General features: G+C 43.0%; 1 protein-coding gene and 1 pseudogene across 1 annotated transcript in view; one reads left to right on the top strand and one right to left on the bottom strand.

Moving 5' to 3' along the window:
* Positions 1–6,862: 6,862 nt before the first annotated feature.
* NSMCE2 (NSE2 SUMO ligase component of SMC5/6 complex) overlaps positions 6,863–20,211 on the bottom strand; it is a 432,520-nt gene continuing 419,171 nt past the window's right edge. Inside the window, exons 6-7 of the mRNA XM_089677511.1 lie at positions 11,920–12,026; positions 6,863–6,982 (exon numbers count right to left, since the gene is read on the bottom strand). Of these exons, the coding sequence (XP_089533637.1) occupies positions 6,874–6,982; positions 11,920–12,026 (216 nt within the window). The 3' untranslated portion in view covers positions 6,863–6,873. The remainder of the gene's footprint in view (positions 6,983–11,919; positions 12,027–20,211) is intronic.
* On the top strand, positions 8,060–8,175 carry LOC149462032 (U2 spliceosomal RNA; annotated as a pseudogene).

The following is a 20,211-nucleotide window of genomic DNA, read 5'->3' on the forward strand; positions in this document are numbered from 1 at the left end:
GTCCTGTATTGGATGCACAGGTTTTCCATGCATCCTTGCAGGCAGTCCCATTCATGTCTATTGGTAAGTAGCAGTTGCACGGACATGGCCGCTGGTCTACATTTTACAGCCGTGAGGGTGGCTTGTCCCCAAAAGCAGACAGTGTGCATTCAGGGACCCGAACGACTATCAAATTGGGACCAGCAGCCGTGTCCGTGCAGCCACTGTACCCCAACAGACATGCATGGAACACCTGTGCATCCAATGTGGGCAAAAATGGCACTACGCACAGGTGTACCCATAGGTATGCCCGTGTGAATGAGGTCTAAGAAGAGAAAAAACAAAACACTGAACAGCGTAATAGCAACAGAAAATGTTTTATTAACAGAGAAGGGATAAAGAACATGGGGGTCAGATGTCCCTGAAAGCCAATTATTCATCCATCTTGCTTTGAAAAAAGTAAAACAAGGCAAACCGCCTGTAATCAGTTGAGTAAAAGGGTTGCTGGGAGTTGTAGTCTCTCAGCAGTATGGATTATGCTTTTCCCTGTCTAATATCTAACATTAAAATCTATGCAGCAGTAAGTTTAGGATCATATATATGTATAAAAGTGCAGCGCTTGTATTTAAAACAACGGGCCATGACATGCACTCGGCGGTGTGACGTCAGCACGTGGGCTCCTTTCTAATGCGTTTCGTGCACACGCACGTTCTCAAAGGGACCCGCCTCCTAGTAGTAGGAGGCGGGTCCCTTTGAGAATGTGCGTGTGCACGAAACACGTCAGAGAGGAGCCTACGTGCTGACATCCATGTGATGGTCCGGCGGCCATACTTGGCTTTGGTTTGTGAGCTCTTTTCTAGGATTTGCCACTACAAGGTCACATGCCTGTTCCTGTAATGGAGAAGTAATATGCTCTTCATAGGGATTTCTGTATAAAGCCCAGGTGTTTTGCTTTTCTGAATTTGCTTCCATAAGGTTGCATGTCCATTCCAGCAATGGAGTAGTAATATGCTCTTCAGAGGGATTTCTGTATAAAGCCTGGCTGATTTCAATTTCTGTGAGTGCATAGTGGTGGATTGTCACGGATGTACTCTGCACAGATGTCACTTCTATTCTATGGTTATTACTGATTTTGCACATTGAAGGACACTTCACTTTGGACTTTATTTATGGATATTTATATGTCTGACTTATAATCAGTCCACGTAACATTTTTTTCACATATTTATTGTTTTACATATAAGTGCTGCACTTTTATACATATTTATATTATTGTGAATGAAGTGGGTTCCCCTATTTGTTCTAGCTGCTTTCTGATTTGTTGATCCTAGCGCTCACTGATATTTGACACTTTTTGTAAAGTTTAGGAACATACCTCAGAGTTTTCTTTAAGTATATAAATAGCTGAACCTTTATCTTTAACCTTTTGGATAGGAAGTCTTAGACTCTCTGTCGGGTTTTTATCACTGTCTGTGTCCAAATTTGGGACATTCACCTTCTCTTTTTGTCCTGGTGATCCCTGTCTCTGGTATAGAAAGCAAGGGGAAATCCAAAATGTCACATGAACAGTAGGTGGGGGAATATTTTCCAACAGGTTCACCTATTCTCGTGACAGCTGTTTGCAACCCATCTCTGACAAAGAAAAAAAAAATTCCCATGCAGTGGAGCTGTGCCAACACTGCACAGGTTAACTGCTTCTTTTTGTCTAAGGAAGAGAACAGAGATATACTTACCTGATCCTCCAATCCTCCCAGCTCAAGACTGCTCTGGCACCCCCCTACTCGAGGTTTTGAGTTGTGGACTGTTCCTGATGTCATTAAGCCCAGAGCAGGCTCCATAGACCAGGAACAGTGCATCTCTGGACCATGGAGGAGCTTTGGTGGAATGATGGATGGGGTGAGTATAAGCTTTCTTCTCACCCCTAGACAAAATAATCAGCTGACCTGTGCAGTATGGGCACAGACCGACTGCATGGGAAAAGGTTTTCTTTGGCCGGAGTTGGCTGTAAATCTAGCTGTACAATTATTGAATTTCAGCCTTTTTCGGATGAACCCGCTAAAATATGCTCAGTGGTTGGCCCTGTCTGCGACATCCCTCGACTGAAAAATCAAAGCAGCCGGGCAGAAAATTTTTGACCACACAATGATTGCATCCAATCAGATGCAGCCGCTGTTTTGAGTATTTTAACACCCGATGGGGCTGGCTATCAAAACGCAAAAGTTGCAACAGGAGATGCATACATCCATCCAAAAAAAAAGGAAAGACCAAAAATAAAATTGTATATGGCCAGCTTAACAGGAGGTTCCCACTCACTTTACAGAGATGCCTTTAACATCCTGCTGTTGCTCTAGGACAGGAAGTAAATGGAAATCTCTCTGATGGGACACCAAACCGAAAAAATGAGGTCTCTTAACCATTACCTACTTTATCAAAAAAAAAAAAAATTTTTGGCTTTAAATATACTTTTTCAGGGGTGCCTTGGCAAAATGTCTAAAAATTACTCCACATTGTCCAAAAATTGTGTACAAACCATCGGGTGGATAAAGCCTGTTTTTTTTTTTTTTTACACAAAGCTACAGATTTATATTGTACAACACATTGTATAGGCCAGCTGCCAGCACCCTAACAACCGCTGATGTCAATGGTTGAGGAGGAGGACATTAGACACCTGCACAGCATCCTTGTATGACAACCCCCCCATCTATGACAGCACGGAGGTCACATTAGCTGCGTGGGGGAGAATCAATTAGGAAGAAGAAATGCTGGAATACTAGTCAGTAGCAGTGTGCAAAAGTGTATTTGCGTTGAAAGAATATATATCACCTCTAATGTTGGGTGTCTTATGAGTGGAGATGCTCTTGTGATATATAAAACTATTAATTTCGGGGTTTTTTTGGTATTTTTAGAAGAGGATGCCTAAAGACTGTCCATAAATTTAAAGGGTGCCTTGACTAGATAAAAGTTGAGAAACACTGCTTTAAGCCACCAATATGGATATCCAGCCAGTAACAACGCTTCCTGTTTCAGGTTGACAACGTTAAGCAACAGCACTTCAGCTCGCTGTACGCACTCCTTCAGTATGCTGGTAGGCTGCTCTCAGGTCTGCACATGCCTGCAGACCCTATAGACTGTCCAACGGCCAAGTTAAGTAGTGTGGACAGCAGGCTGACAACACTGCTGCTAATTGCAAGGCAACAGCTTAACGTTGTCAACCTGAAACAGGAAATGCTATTACTGACAGGATTTCCAGGTATAAAGCACACAGCCTAGCTCGGGAGAGTGCCCCCCATAGCAAGTGGGGGCACTTGCAGAAAAGGAGGAGCAGAGAGTGCCAGCAGGAGACCCCAGAAAAGGCGGTTAGGGGCTGCTCTGTACAATACCACTGCACAGAGCAGGTATGACATGTTGATTATTTTAATTAACAAAAAAAAACCACTGAAGCTCTACAATCACTTTAAAGGCGAAGCACAGTCAAAGCTCTTGGTTGTACTTCTGTGGATCACAGGAATGCAGTTTGTCCTACACTCCTGTGACTCATTTTCAGCCGATAGCAGGCTGAAGCCCAATGTCGACTGACATCACTCAGCCGGTCCAGGCTGGGGAAAGATCCCGACTTCAAAGTCAGGACTCACCCCAGAGTTTGGAGTGGCACCTTGGCTCAGCTTCCCAGCAAGCCGCTGAGAACCTGAGCCAGCCACTCCCTCCCCCTCCCGTGAGCGCTGGGGGTGGGTAGAGCAGATGGAAGACTGACAGTCACCACTCTCTGCTCAGAGCATCTGTGAGAACTGAGTTCTCACTGTTAGAGCCGGCAGGGACAGATGTTGCATCCACCAAGGTAAGTATAATGCAGGAAAAAAAATTAAAAGCCATACTTCTCTTTTAGGAAAACTATATACAGTGAGGCATAATGACAAACATGCTGAAAAAACAATTTGGGGTTTATACACACTTTACATCAGCCTAAAAATTTAGTTGGCATCAGGGGCGGACTGACAACTCATGGGGCCCCCGGGCAATAGGGGACCATGGGGCCCCTATGTCCTCGCCCACACTGAAACTATACTCAAAAGAGCCTATGAAAGGTACCAGGGGCATCTCATGGGGCTCCCTACTGACCCTGGGCCCTCGGGCATTGCCCGTGTGCCTGAATGGTCAGTCCGTCCTTGGTTGTCATTAAAGATTAAAGGACAGGAGGGATGCAACATTGAATGTCTCAAAAAATAAAAGAGCCTAATTACACTTCCCCATTGCAGTAATGTGCAGCAATGTAATTTACATGTGTTGCTGTGTTCATTTTGAATAGCACCCCAAACGCACTAAGACAATGCACCTGCTTTGTCAAAAATGGTTTCTATCCAACTTTTTGCATTGGGAGCTCATTCAATTTCATGAGCTGCCTTAATGCAACGCACCTTAATGCGTGTTAACAATGTAACTGGGTACTTATTGATTTTTATTCTGAGATCAAGCTATAAAATACCAAAAAAGGAAATGCCAAATCTGGCCTTAATACTTTGGTACCCCTTCATATATAATCCAAAATTGCCTGAATGTGTGTGTGTGTACATATATATATATATATATAGTTAGTTCCAGACAAAGGCATGTGCTGTATAGAATGGGCAATTAAGAAACAGTGTATGCCAAATGTGGACTAAATACTCTAGTATGCCTATATAATCCAGGGTTTAGTCATATTAATAGACCAGCATTCATTATTACATGTACAGTGGGGCAAAAAAGTATTTAGTCAGCCACCAATTGTGCAAGTTCTCCCACTTAAAAAGATGAGAGAGGCCTGTAATTGGCATCATAGGTAGACCTCAACTATGAGAGACAAAATGAGAAAAAAAATCCAGACAATCACATTGGCTGATTTGGAAAGAATTTATTTGCAAATTATGGTGGAAAATAAGTATTTGGTCACCTACAAACAAGCAAGATTTCTGGCTCTCACAGACCTGTACCTTCTTCTTTAAGAGGCTCCTCTGTCCTGCACTCATTACCTGTATCAATGGCACCTGTTTGAACTTGTTATTAGTATAAAAGACACCTGTCCACAACCTCAAACAGTCACACTCCAAACTCCACTATGGTGAAGACCAAAGAGCTGTCGAAGGACACCAGAAACAAAATTGTAGACCTGCACCAGGCTGGGAAGACTGAATCTGCAATAGCAAGCAGTTTGGTGTGAACAAATCAACTGTGGGAGCAATAATTAGAAAATGGAAGACATACAAGACCACTGATAATCTCCCTCGATCTGGGGCTCCACGCAAGATTTCCCCCCCTTGGGGTCAAAATGATCACAAGAATGGTGAGCAAAAATCCCAGGACCACACGGGGGGACCTAGTGAATGACCTGCAGAGAGCTGGGACCAACGTAACAAAGGCTACCATCAGTAACACACTACGCCGCCAGGGACTCAGATCCTGCAGTGCCAGACGTGTCCCCCTGCTTAAGCCAGTACATGTCCGGGCCCGTCTGAAGTTTGCTAGAGAGCATTTGGATGATCCAGAAGAGGATTGGGGGAATGTAATATGGTCAGATGAAACCAAAATAGAACTGTTTGGTAGAAACACAACTCGTCGTGTTTGGAGGAGAGAGAATGCTGAGTTGCATCCAAAGAACACCATACCTACTGTGAAGCATGGGGGTGGCAACATCATGCTTTGGGGCTGTTTCTCCGCAAAGGGACCAGGACGACTGATCCATGTACAGGACAGAATGAATGGGGCCATGTGTCCTGAGATTTTGAGTGCAAACCTCCTTCCATCAGCAAGGGCATTGAAGATGAAACGTGGCTGGGTCTTCCAACATGACAATGATCCCAAACATACCGCCCGGGCAACGAACGAGTGGCTTCGTAAGAAGCATTTCAAGGTCCCGGAGTGGCCTAGCCAGTCTCCAGATTTCAACCCCATAGAAAACCTTTGGAGGGAATTGAAAGTCTGTGTTGCCCAGCGACAGCCCCAAAACATCACTGCTCTAGAGGAGATCTGCATGGAGGAATGGGCCAACATACCAGCAACAGTGTGTGCCAACCTTGTGAAGACTTACAGGAAACGTCTGACCTCTGTCATTGCCAACAAAGGATATATAACAAAGTATTGAGATGAACTTTTGATATTGACCAAATACTTATTTTCCACCATAATTTGCAAATAAATTCTTTCCAAATCAGCCAATGTGATTGTCTGGATTTTGTTTCTCATTTTGTCTCTCATAGTTGAGGTCTACCTATGATGCCAATTACAGGCCTCTCTCATCTTTTTAAGTGGGAGAACTTGCACAATTGGTGGCTGACTAAATACTTTTTTGCCCCACTGTACATGTAATAATGAATGCTGGTCTATTAATATGACTAAACCCTGGATTATATAGGCATACTAGAGTATTTAGTCCGCATTTGGCATACACTGTTTCTTAATTGCCCATTCTATACAGCACATGCCTTTAGTAATGTATCTGATAACATGTACAAAGAGAAATGAGCTGAACACAAAAAAGAAACAGGAACAATATTAGTTAAGGAAAAAAAAAGCATCAATTGAGAAGCTTACCCCAGTTAACACCTGGGAACAATATAGGAAATATGCACAACAGGAAAACTGGGTAGGCTGCCTTTGAAATAATTCTGCTCTATAAATGCAGATGACTTTTCTGGGAAAACTAAACAGATAGGACCTTTGGTGACAACTGTTTAAACCGACATCAATTAAGCGTTTCCTGTCTGATCAGGGTATCCCTGCAACCACGGTAACAATTGCACCAGGGTCTTCTACATTTTACACGTGTATGAGGAGCCATACAGCTGCACACAGTCATTAAATCTCTATTTTCTTTCATCTTTTATCAAACATTCAGCAGGACCGCAGCCAGTTCCAAGCTCATCAATGGCTCTGCTTTTTATTGTGAACCTCGATGGCTCTTTTTAGGGCCGTGTCTGGAACAAGGTCAGTAATATTGACGTCGTAGTTGTCGCAGCCAATCCTTGGACACCTGCGGAGAAAAGAGACAGATTACAAACCTACAGAACATCAGACACAGACAGCAAAGCAGAACACAACTTGGTGTCACAGGCAGGAGCTTTAGGTTTCAGTAATTGTATTGATCTCTAGAAAAGAGGAAAAAGTACAGCGACAATGAATCCAGATGAAATAGGCAGAACTTGTTATGTAGTTGGAAGACCAGAAAAAAGGAACAAGTGAAACATATCAGAGGTTGTGATAGATGACTGCCAGTAATCATATTTATCTTGGGAAATCTCTAGTGAGTGAGGAAATTCCATCAAGCTATTTGGAGTATCATAGAAAATGTACAACATAAATGCAGAATCTTGCATTTAAAGCTGAACTAAAGTATTTTTCTTTATCGTACATCACGGGACAGAGCAGGCTATTCATGACTATGTGGGTATAGGCTACCTATAGGTGAATGGACACTGACCGACCAATCAGAGAGGAGGTCCTCCCCTATATAACCCCTCCTACACCCACTCACAAACAAATGATCAGTCTAAAAATCTAATGGTAGGTGTATTGTAACACTAAGAGACAGAATAGCAACAAAAAATTCAAAAGAAATGCATGTCTAACAAATTATGCATTGATTTGCATGTTCATGAGGGAAATAAGTATTTGATCCCCTTCACAAAACATGACTTAGTACTTGGTGGCAAATCCCTTGTTGGCAATCACAGAGGTCAGACGTTTCCTGTAGTTGGCCACCAGGTTTGCATACATCTCAGGAGGGATTTTGGCCCACTCCTCTTGGCAGATCCTCTCCAAGTCATTAAGGTTTGATGGCTGATGTTTGGCAACTCGAACTTTCAGCTCCTTCCACAGATTTTCAATCGGATTAAGGTCTGGAGACTGGCTAGGCCACTCCAAGACCTTAATGTGCTTCTTCTTGATCCACTCCTTTGTTGCCTTGGCCATATGTTTTGGGTCATTGTCATGCTGGAACACCCATCCACGACCCATTTTCAATGCCCTGGCTGAGGGAAGAAGGTTCTCACCCAAGATTTGATGGTACATTGCCCTGTCCATCGTCCCTTTGATGCGGTGCAGTTGTCCTGTCGCTTCTCGGCCTTTTGGCTAAGATCAAGTGTAGTATCTGTTCTTATCAGTGTCCAGTGGGGGTGCTCCCGGCCATTCTAGCTTTGCGGGGATGGCTGTTGTATAGTACCCTCACTGGTATGATGGGGGTCCGGAAGGCTAGACCGGAGGGACAGAAACCAGGGAGCGCCATGATTCGTTCTGGGGCCTTGGGAGTAATTCCTCTGGGAAAGCTGGAAAGACCCAGTACCTCCTGATTTGGACGGATCTACCTTGGTCTGGCCAGGGGCTGGGAAGGCAGAGAGTCCGCAAACACGGTGCCCCCTGAGTAGTCGCCTCAGGGGTGCTCTGAGTAGCACTTGGGTGTGGGACCCCACGATGCAAATGAGCACATGGTCACCGAGTTTAAACACTTTTTGCACTGCGCCTCTAGGACCGGGCCTTTTGGTCAAGTTCTGGGCAATTTTTTTGCTACAGGCCTCAGGGTCTGGTCAGTGCACAATTTGGGCATGACACTTTTTATTATTTTTATAGATTTATTTAATTATTTATTTATTTTTTTTCCTCACCTCACGTTTGTCACTTTTTACTTTTGTGTGTGTTTTTTCTCACAGGATGGAGGGTGTGGGTCCTCGGGCCTGCCCTGAAGTCTAGGGGGAGGATGTGTGGCCCTACGGTTCCTTCCTCCCCTGTCCCTAGGGGGTTTTCTCTTCGGGAGAACCCCCTGGCCTAGTACTGGATGTCCGGCTTCGGCTGGGCATAAGGAACGGTGGTCCACCAGGCCTTTTGGCCAGGAGGACCAAATGGGAACCTTGTCCCTGTCAGGAGTTTCATGCCCCGGGGGATCAGGGTAGTGGTCCAACCCCTTCGGGGGTAGGACAAAGCACACCCTTAAGTGCACTTTGTGTGTGGTGTTTTGCACTTGCACTTTTTTGTGAACACTTACGGGTTTTTTCGTTATAGTTGCACGTTTGCGGACTTAAAAAAAAAAAAAAAAAGTTGTACTGTCCCCTTAGCAGAAAAACACCCCCAAAGCAGAATGTTTCCACCACCATGTTTGACAGTTGGGATGGTGTTCTTGGGGTCATAGTCAAAGATATTTCTGCCTCACCCTGAAGAATGAGGTTTGCAGTTTGAAGGCCAAGAGGTATCCTTCAATTCGCCTCCGTATGAGGTTGCTGGGGAAGATGATGTCCTCGTTCGAGGCTATTCCCTATGCTCAATTCCACTCCAGACAGCTGCAAAGGTACATTCTGTCTGTTTGGAACAAAAAGATTCCAGCCCTGGATTACTGCATATCTCGGTCTCCAGAGATGCAGCAGAGACTGAATTGGTGGTTGCTAACTCACAATTTGAAGAAGATCCTTTCGGCCAGTGGTGTGGAAGTTGGTAATCACCAATGCCAGCCTTTTAGGTTGGGGGGCCATTCTGGAGGAGGCCACAGTTCAGGGAACATGGCTTCCATGGGAAAGGATTCTACCCATCAATGTCTTGGAACTTTGAGCAGTGAGGCTGGCTCTGAGGTATTGGACATCCAGGCTTCAGGGTTGGCCTGTAAGGATTCAGTCCGACAATGCCACAGCAGTCACATACATCAACCACCAGGGCAGTATCAGGAGTCAAGGTGCTCAGAAGGAGGTGAACTACATTCTGACCTGGGCAGAGAGATATGTTCAAAGTGTGTCAGCAGTGTTCATTCCAGGTGTGGAAAATTGGCAGGCGAATTATCTCCGGCAGTTGATTCCAGGGGAATGGGCTTTGCATCCTGATGTTTTCAAGAAAATCTGCCAGAGATAGGGTTGCCCGGACGTAGATCTATTGGAATTCAGGTTCAACAACAGGGTTGGTCTTTTTATGTCCAGGGTAAATGACCCTCGAGCGGCAGGGGTAGACTTCTCAGATTGAGAAGAAAAGGCAATTTTTAATAACAATTACATTATGACGTGTTGCAATTGTATACTCTATATTATTATTATTATTTATTTTTATTAATTTACCAATTTTTTTCCCCATGATGGAGATATCCTTTAGGTTGTTCAAAGGCATGGAACATTTTCTATAACATTTACATATGCACAGTGTACATTAAAATGAAACTAAAGCCCAGCTTCCAAAAACTGCAAGTAAGCAGGTCTTTATTGCAGAAAAGACATGCAATGTTTCCACAACAATAAAGGGCTTTTTTACACTAGAGGCAGTCCAGTGTTTTTATTTATCATCAAAAACAGTGTTTAACATGGATTCCAATGGTCCTAGTTCACACCAGTGTAGTGTGTTCCTGTATTTCTGTATAGAACGTACGTGTTCTGTATGGAAAGCTTCTGAACGGTGGAAAAATGTATCAAAACCGCACTGGAATGTACACGTCTTCAATTGAGACGAGATAAAAAAAAAGAGGGCAAAATACAAAAAAAGTGCATTCCGAAATGCATCTAGAATGCAGAAATTGTGGTGTGAACTGCCCATTAAAGCATCCTATCTTCAAGCGCAGCTCAGTTTACATTTCTGCACAGCGCCTGTGTGATGGGATGACTGCACTCCTGTGCATGTGCAAGAATGATGTCATTCCGCTCCGGCCATTGATAATGGCTGCAACCCGGAGTAGCCTGTAGAAGATGCCAGCGCTGTCAAGGGACGTATCATGGAGTTTAGATCCATTTAATGCAGCCTATTGGTTGCTATGAAGCAGGTGGTTCTTGTAGTCCAATAGAATACATTTGTACTGTATGCATGAAAGACCTCATTTACAAAGGTGTACTGCAGCGCACACTTGTGCAAGGACCGTGTTTATCTGCACGGGGTGCTTTCGGGACTGTGCACCCAAATGGGACTGTAGGCAGTATTTTGTATTCTATATCAATAAAAAAGCACAACTCTTATTGTTTGGTGCTAACTTGGCCAGGGCCGTTTTATTATTGGTGTAAATATCATTCTTTATAATAACTCTTTATTTTTACATATTAGCTTACTAATAATATAAAACATTTTTACTGAAATTAATATTACTCAAAGCCCCAGCGTAGTCACTACGACTCAAGCTGTACTTATTAACACAACATTTATCAACCATACGTATTCACCATACAGCTTTTTGCAATTAACATACTTACATAATCTACCATCATTTAATATGATACTTACCAATAATAATGGGCTTCAACAAAAAAATAGGCGGGTGGCAGGGGAGCACCACAGATATGCCTCCCAGGTTTCTGTTTTTTCTGTTAACGGACCCCCCTTTTATTTCCCTCTCCTCTTTCAAATTCTTATCTTTATTGGTCACTCTTTCTTGTCCAGGTGTAGTGGGGGGCTAAAAACTCCCAATTTCTAGAATCAACCCCATTATATTCGTATACCATGGGGTGGCTTAAAACTGTCCAGGTGTAGTGGGGGGCTAAAAACTCCTATTTTCTAGAAGCTTACCTATTATATTAGTATACCATGGGGGGGGGGGGGGGGGGACTTGAAACTTTAACGTTTTTTTCTCCTCTTCACACCAATGAGGGGGGGGGGCTGAAAACCCTACTGACCTTCTAGAATGTTCTCCCACTGTATTTATACAGTGGGGGGGGGGGGGCTTGAAACTTTATTTCCCCTGCCACAGTCCCACAAAAAAATCCCCCTTTTCTTTTCCTAAGGATGTCAGACTGGGAGCAGCAGCTGTGTCGCCATTGTGACATGGATGGGACTGCCTGCACGGGGATACATGCAGGACCTGTGCAGGTAAACATGGCCCTCGCACGGGTGAATGCTGTAGTACGCCCTTGTGAATGAGGCCTAAAAGCTCACACCTCACCAAGGAAGCAGAAAATTAATTCTGTTTCAATTTGCATTTACCTCTGGATTCGAATCAGAACAAATACTTTTTTGGGAACTCACCTGGCAGGTTTCTTCTTCTTGTGTCTGTCCTGAATCAGTTTTTCAATTGCCTCCTTCTCATAGCTATGGCCACATAATTTATTCTTCACCGGGTTCACCATCTCCATCTGTCATGGCAAGACCACAAAGCTAAAGTTAACACCCATAGCAGCAACCACTGGGAGTTTCTTAGCAGAACAGATTCATAAACAAATTGGTGCAAAATGAATCAATGAGCTGACACTGCTATTCATGAAACATTGCAAACTGTGCTCAAGGAGTTATGCAGGTTATATTAAGTCCAAGGTATGTAGTTTCCCACAATCACTAGCAGCATGATTAATCCACTTTGTGTGCGAAAAAAAAAAATGCCTTTGCAAACATAGTTATTACCTTTCAAAAAGTAGCAGTGATCATCTTCCCATCCATGCGATGCTTCCTGTGTAGGCTAAGTGTAAGTTTCTTTTAAAGTGGTTAGTTTGCGCATGAATGAATCAACAAGGGCTGCAGCAAAAGTAACCCAAAAGTAGGCATGACGTTTTTAATAACTTACATAGGTTGTTCAAATTTCACGTTTGTAGAGTAACTTTCCCTCCATAGTAACTCCTCTTCTTTTCATTGCAGGTAAATAATGGATTTCAAGCAAAGGCAACATGCCACCATTGAGTTCTTGATGAAGGACGGGTGCAGGTTATCCATCATCCGCAGAAGGCTACAGAATGTTTATGGAGATGACACCATTGACTACATCAACGACTTGGCATTGGTGGCTCTTGCCAATGGTGTCATCTCTGGAAACATTCTGTAGCCTTCTGTGGATGTCGGACAGTCTGCACCCCTCCTTCCTCAATAACTCATTGATGACATGTTGCTCCTGCTTGGAATCCATTATTACTACCATGAAAAAGAAGAAGAGAAGTTACTATAGAGAAAGGGTCTCCAAACTTTCTAGATTAAGGGCCAGTTTACTGTCCTTCAGACTTTGGGGGGGGGGGGGGGTGGCAGACTGTGGCCAGTGGGAGTAGACAATGCTTTAGGCTTGGTGGTTAGTGGGAGAAACAAAATACATACTGCCTGTGGTCAGTAGGGGGCGGAATAGTGCCCCATTGTTGGCGTTGGTGAGGGGAATAGTGCCCTGTTGTTGGCGTTGGTGAGGGGAATAGTGCCCCATTGTTGGCGATGGGAATAGTGCCCCATTGTTGGCGTTGGTGAGGGGAATAGTGCCCTGTTGTTGGTGTCAGTTGTAGTTATTATGCCCCACTGTTGATATCAGTGGAAGACATGTTACCTCATCGTTGGTGTCAGTGGGAGGAATAGTGCCTTTTATTAATGGGAGGAACAATGCAAGCAAAGGGCAACATCTTGCCGGTGGGCCACAGTTTGGAACTCACTGCTATAGAGGAAGAGTTACTTTACCAACATGTGAAATTTGAACCATTTATGTTAGGTAATGAAAAAATTTATGCCCACTTTTGCTACAGCCCTCATATATTCCCCTGTCATAAACTGTCAACTGGGAACTTTGGAGTCTCTGCTGTATGCATATGAAATCTCAAGAACAGCAGTACATTCATTTCAGGCCAAGGCATCACAGCAGTGAAAATTCCTGCTCTGTAATTTTTGGCGTTACGATGCAGTGGTTTTGGTGCCAACTAATTAATCACATCCAAAACCTAATTCATGTATATCCAAACCCAAGAAAAAATGTATTATATTGCAGTTTTTAGATTGGTGGTGGCAATATTTTCTTTTTTAAAGTATAAGAACAAAAAAGTAATACCGGTATATTGCAGCTTACAGTCTTCGATGTGGTGGCTGCATTTGTTTTCTTTTATTTCAAGCTCAAACATGTTCAGCAAATCTGCAGATACATGTTGATTTTGTCTGAAAATTCAGTGTGTTTGTCACTTCCTGTGAGCTTCACCTAGCTACAGTGGATATAAAAAGTCTACACACCCCTGTTCAAATGTCTGGCTTCTGTTAATTAAAAATTGAAACAAAGACAAATCATTTCAGAACTTTTTCCACTTTAGTGTGACCTATAAACTGTATAAGTCAATTGAAAAACAAACTAAAATATTTTAGGGGGGGGGGGAGTAAACATAAAAACTAAAATAATGTGGCTGTAAAAGTGTGCACACCCTAAACTAATACTTGTTGAAGCCCCTTTTGATGTGATTCCAGCACTCAGTCTTTTTGGGTATGAGTCTATCAGCATGGCACATCTTGACTTGGCAATATTTGTCCACTCTTCCTTGCAAAAACACTCACAGATTTTTGATCTGATTCAGGTCTGGGCTCTGGCTGGGCCATTCCAAAACTTTAATCTTTTGCCCGGTGACTGACTGCCGAGGCTGCGAATGGCGGCATGGGTAGGGCGCACACGCCCCCTTCCCGGAACTGCAAAATTATGTATATATACCGCAGGACTTCTCCAGGACGTCCCCCATCCTCTGGAACTCCCTACCCCAATCCATCAGACTGTCACCTACCCTCCTCATCTTTGGGCGCACCCTGAAAACCCATCTCTTCAGGGAAGCCTACCCCACTCTCACCTAACAGCCGTTCTCCTCCACTCCTCCTACCACTCCATCCCCCACACCCACACCCACTTCCTCCTGTACCTCTACCCCTCCCTCCTTGCGTTATATAAATACTGTATAATAATAATAATAATAATTTTGCGCACCCGGGCCTCCCTGTAAACAACATGAAAGCATGGATCCATCCTGCCTTGTATCAACGGTTCAGGCTGGTGGTGGTGTGATGGTGTGGGGGAGATTTTCTTGGCACTAGCAAGGTGTATCTAATAAAGTGGACGGTGAGTGTATACTCTGATACCAACTGATTGGAATTAATGTTCAAGAGGCCACATTATGTCTACGGAGACCCCAACCTACTTAGTTCCTGAAGATGAAAGCATTTTGGAATATTACCAATTGCAGCTTACAACATTTCATCTCAGAGAACGGGGCCAACATTATTTCCTGATACTAGAAAATAATTCATCTTGACGTCACAATGAACCACTCTTATCTTTTCCAGTATTCCTATTAAATAATGGGCCAACACACTGTATGTAAATACTGTACAATTTTATGCAATTCTATAGTCCAGCTTTCTGGGCACCATGTCGGACATGTATGAAAACTTTATTTCCATAGAATTTTCTTGGCAAATTTTTTACGAGGTAGGTCGCAAGGTCTTTCTTCAACCCTTCCTACCTGCTTGAGCTCTGCACAATGTGATAACACGTACACAGCAAATTTCTGCATATAAAGTATGATTGGATGACGAAACGCATTGGGTGGAGCTTCAGCATGTGATATCACCGCATTCTGGAGGGACGGCGGCCATCTTTCTGGTTGGAAACTTTATGTTTAATGCTGGTAACCATTCATATTGATGTACGTGGAACTTCTATTAAATTGGTTTGCAATATTATCAAATTACTACACTATGAGTGGTTTTCTTTTTATATTCTTTGTTTGATTACTGGATTGGGAGTCCTTATTCTGGCTTTTTTAGGATCTCATAAGAGGAAGAGTGAACCTTATCCTTGGGAGGATTGTCAGCTTTATCATCAACACTACTGATCCCTCTTTTGGGCTGAGAATATTGACCGCTGTGTTTTGGTCAGAACGTCCGGTAAGGGGCTTATTCATTCGGGTGCCTTGGTGATAGTGGACGGTGCCGAACTCTTTTTTGTGCAATTTATCCAAATCTATTGATTATTTGGACTTTATGATCATCTATTGTGTTACAGATTAGCGCTGCATTTTCTTTGTTTTTGATGTTTCTAGTTGTGTCATTACAGTACCAATTGCGTCTCTGTGGACATTTCTGGTTAAGTCATTATCATTCCAATTGCGTTTCTGCAGACATGTTTCTGTTTATGTCATTAGGGTACCAATTGCATCTCTGCGGACACATTTCTAATTGTATCATTACAGAACCAATTGCGTCTCTGTGAACGTTTCTGGTTAAGTCATTACGGTATCAATTGCATCTCTGCGGAAATGTTTCTGGTTGTGTCTTTACGGTACAATTGCGTCTCTGCAGACATGTTTCTGGTTTAGCCATTACGGTACAAATTGCGTCTCTGCAGACATGTTTCTGGTTTAGGCATTATGGTACCAATTGCGTCTTTGCAGACATGTTTCTGGTTTAGTCATTACGGTACCAATTGTGTCTCTGCAGACATGTTTCTGGTTTAGTCATTACGGTACCAATTGCGCCTCTGCAGACATGTTTCTGGTTATGTCATTACGGTATCAATTGCGTCTCTGTTGACATGTTTCTGGTTGTGTCATTACGATACCAATTGCGTCTCTGTGGACATGTTTCTGGTTGTGTCATTACGGTACCAATTGCGTCTCTGCAGGCATGTTTCTGGTTGTGTCATTACAGTACCAACTGCGTATCTGCAGACATGTTTCTGATTGTGTCATTACAGTATCAATTGCGTCTCTGCGGACATGTTTCTGATTGTGTTATTGCAGTACCAATTGCGTCTCTGCGGCATGTTTCTGGTTAAGTCATTATAGTATCAATTGCGTGTCTGCAGACATGTTTCTGGTTATGTCATTACGTTACCAATTGCACCTATGCGGACATGTTTATGGTCATTATGGTACCAATTGTGTCTCTGTTTATGTAATTACAGTACCAATTGCATCCCTACAGACATGTTTCTAGTTATGTCATTACAGTACCAATTGTGTCTCTACAGACAAGTTTCTTGCTATGTCACTACAGTACCAACTGCATCCCTGCAGAGATGTTTCTGGTTATGTCATTACGGTAACGATTGTGTCCCTGCAGTCAAATTTCTGGTTATACCATTACAGTACCAACTGTGTCTTTGTGGACATTTTTCTGGTTATGTTGTTACTGTACCAACTGCATCTCTGCATACATGTTTCTGGTTATGTCATTATGGTACTAATTGTGTCTCTGCAGACATGTTTTTTGGGTTTTGCCATAACTGTACCAAATGTATCTCTGCCAACATGTCTTCGGTTATGTCATTATGGTACCAAATGCGTCTCTGTACTGTAATGACATATTTCTGGTTGTGTCATTACAGAACCAACTGCATCTCTGTGGACATGTTTCTCATTAAACCATTTAGGTATTATTTGTGTCTCCGTGGACACAAATGATACCATATTTGTCCCTTATTTTTAGAACTGCTAAGAAATGTTTAATCCACTGCGTGTATGATTTCTTCATGTTTATAAGCATGTGTCCTGTGTATGCTTGTGTCGGGGGGGACATGCCCAGTGAGAAAAGGAATGTTATTTCTGGACATGGAACACATTTAAAACAACTTGGGCCAAGTAAAACATTTGGGTGGAGAACCACTTTAAAAGAAGACTGTCTAATGAAAAAGCAGGGAACTTCTTTAAAAAATGCAGAACTGATGCTTTATAATACCTGGCTGCAATGTGAGGGCTCTTTCACATGGAGGGCAGTCTCTACTGCTCTCTGAAAAGCAATCAACAGTGAAGAGCAGTAGCTGCCAGGCATTTAAGAGGTTTTTTTTTTTTTTAATCCCAATGGGGATTTTTTCGATATAATTTTTTTTCCCGATTTGAAATACTGCACCGCAGCCGCAAACTAAGCAGATATCTTATTGTTAAAGCGTGGTACCATTGACCACGGTGGATGAGTTTGACAGGAGGTGCCACCTTGCAAGCCAAGTATACTACACCGTCTGGCTGGTGGGCTCTCCTTTAGTGATGTAATTAATGTGACTTAAATCTCTAGAGCTCCGTGACCATCTCTCCCCAGCCTTGAATGTAACTATGTGTGTCGCTTATCAATCTGAAAGCAAAACTCCAAAAAAGCAAAAAATGAATAGCCCCGAAACAAAATAACAAAAAACAGCTTTTGCTGCAATTATTGACTTGAATCCAGAGATTTCCCCTGCATAATTTTTTTCTGCTACTAGATGTCCTCAGTTTGATGGATCTTTCCATACACTGCCTCAGAGCCCAGGTCTTGGACATTTTTGTTCTGCTACTAGATGTCCTCAGTCTGATGGCCAGCATCATTCCATACACTGCCTCAGAGCCCAGGTCTTGGACATTTTTTCTGCTACTAGATGTCCTCAGTCTGATGGCCAGCATCATTCCATACACTGCCTCAGAGCCTAGGTCTTGGACATTTTTGTTCTGCTACTAGATGTCCTCAGTCTGATGGCCAGTATCATTCCATACACTGCCTCAGAGCCCAGGTCTTGGACATTTTTGTTCTGCTACTAGATGTCCTCAGTCTGATGGCCAGTATCATTCCATACACTGCCTCAGAGCCCAGGTCTTGGACATTTTTTCTGCTACTAGATTTCCTCAGTCTGATGGCCAGTATCATTCCATACACTGCCTCAGAGCCCAGGTCTTGGACATTTTTTCTGCTACTAGATGTCCTCAGTCTGATAGCCAGTATCATTCCATACACTGCCTCAGAGCCCAGGTCTTGGACATTTTTTCTGCTACTAGATTTCCTCAGTCTGATGGCCAGTATCATTCCATACACTGCCTCTGAGCCCAGGTCTTGGACTCTCCCCAGACTGGATAGTCAAACGATAAAGAGCTCATCTGTCACTCTGCTTTCTCCTATAAGCATGTGTCTTGTCAGCGCATGAGCTGATTGGCTCTTTGTGCTGCTTCTTCCTTTCACAAATTGAGGGCTCGTTCACACCAAAATGCAGTGTGGGAAACCCGCATTCTGTGCACATTTCCTGCACCGCATTCAAAACGCACTGCACTTACAATCTGCAGCAGGTGTCAGTGTTAACTTAATGCAAGTGTATAGTCCAAACGCAGGTTGCAAATGCAGTGAGTTCGCCTGCACCAGATTGCATGGCACGGTAGCACCATTCACCATTGTTGTGCATGTTACAAAGCAGTGCCTGAACTACTTTTGGTGAGGTCCAACACGATTTCAGCCCATTCAAATGAATGGGCTGAAAGAGCACTGCACACAGATCGCATGGGAATCGCACAGAGCGTTCCTGCGCGATTCATAGTGTGAACTGGCCCTTAATGATGTATAAATAACTGCAATTATGCGGCATTCAGTTATGTCTTTTATATCTTCCTGTTCAGCTCTAAGTAATTATGTTTTTTACCATCATTTCTACAAATACATTTATATAACAAGACATATGGTTATTATACAACAACAAATCTCCAGGAAGATATTTTTATCCTCCACGCTCCTCGCACGGTATGAATAAAAACCAACGCTAACACAGCCGTAGCTTGGGTTCACTTTACAGCTCAGCCATTGGCTGGAGATTGCATCTTTTTGGCTATAATAAAGGAAGTCCCTTCTTAGCAGCAACATTTCCTGGAAAAACACAGAAAGGCAAAAACAGCAAGAGATACCTGTGAGAGATAAACTCCCAACATCTCAGAGCTCTGCTGTAAATCGAGCTTTTCAGAAAAGGTCAGAGCAGCAGGATTAAATGAAACTAGAAGTGAATTTAAATCAAACTCCAGCAAAAACGTTTTTAAGTGGACATCTCAGTGAAAAAAAAAAAAAAGTCTGCATGTTCACAATCCTGATATGTCACAATATACAGCTATAATAAATAGATTAAAAACATTTTTTTATCATTTAAAATCCCTCTTTGATTCCCAGTCATTGTCTTTTGCTAGGCTACGATGATATCCTCAGTCTGCTACAAGCAGGAGGAAGCATTTCCTCAGTCTCCTCTATCAGTGATCAGACTGAAACTTTGTAACAAGTCACAAGGTGAGAGGATGCAGCAGGGGCTGAATTTGTGTCAAACATTTGTGAGTACAGTCAAGAACTTCACATGCACCAGGATTTACATAAAATGACAAATATTAACAGTTAAGTGCAGCGCTATCAGCAACTTAAAGATCACTATATAAAATAGCCTTATTTAGAGGTAAAAACGATGGTAAAACCCACACAGGTTACAACATAGTCCATATTAAGTCCGCATACATAAGCAGAGCAGGTCCAACTGTGCAAGCCTGAAGGGGAGGCCCGAGTGCAGCTTTCAGCTCCAAACAAAACTAGGAAAGCATTCAGGCTGCAGTCCCACTCTATTATTGGCCACATGGAAACTTTGAGGAAATGTCAACCACTTTCACACAACTTTTGATGGCAAAAACATCCAAATGAACGATCCATCCTACTATGTATGATTTATACTGACACTGGGATGGCTACTGTATCTTCTTCACTGATTCCAACATGAGTCAGTGAATGGGAAACGCAGAGTCTCATCAGAGAGTCAGCAGACTGGTAATAATTGATAAAATTCTGACATGT

Source organism: Staurois parvus, unplaced genomic scaffold, assembly GCF_062004578.1.
Source record: "Staurois parvus isolate SC_StPar_1 unplaced genomic scaffold, SC_StPar_1.0 ptg000187l, whole genome shotgun sequence".
Lineage (NCBI taxonomy): Eukaryota > Metazoa > Chordata > Amphibia > Anura > Ranidae > Staurois > Staurois parvus.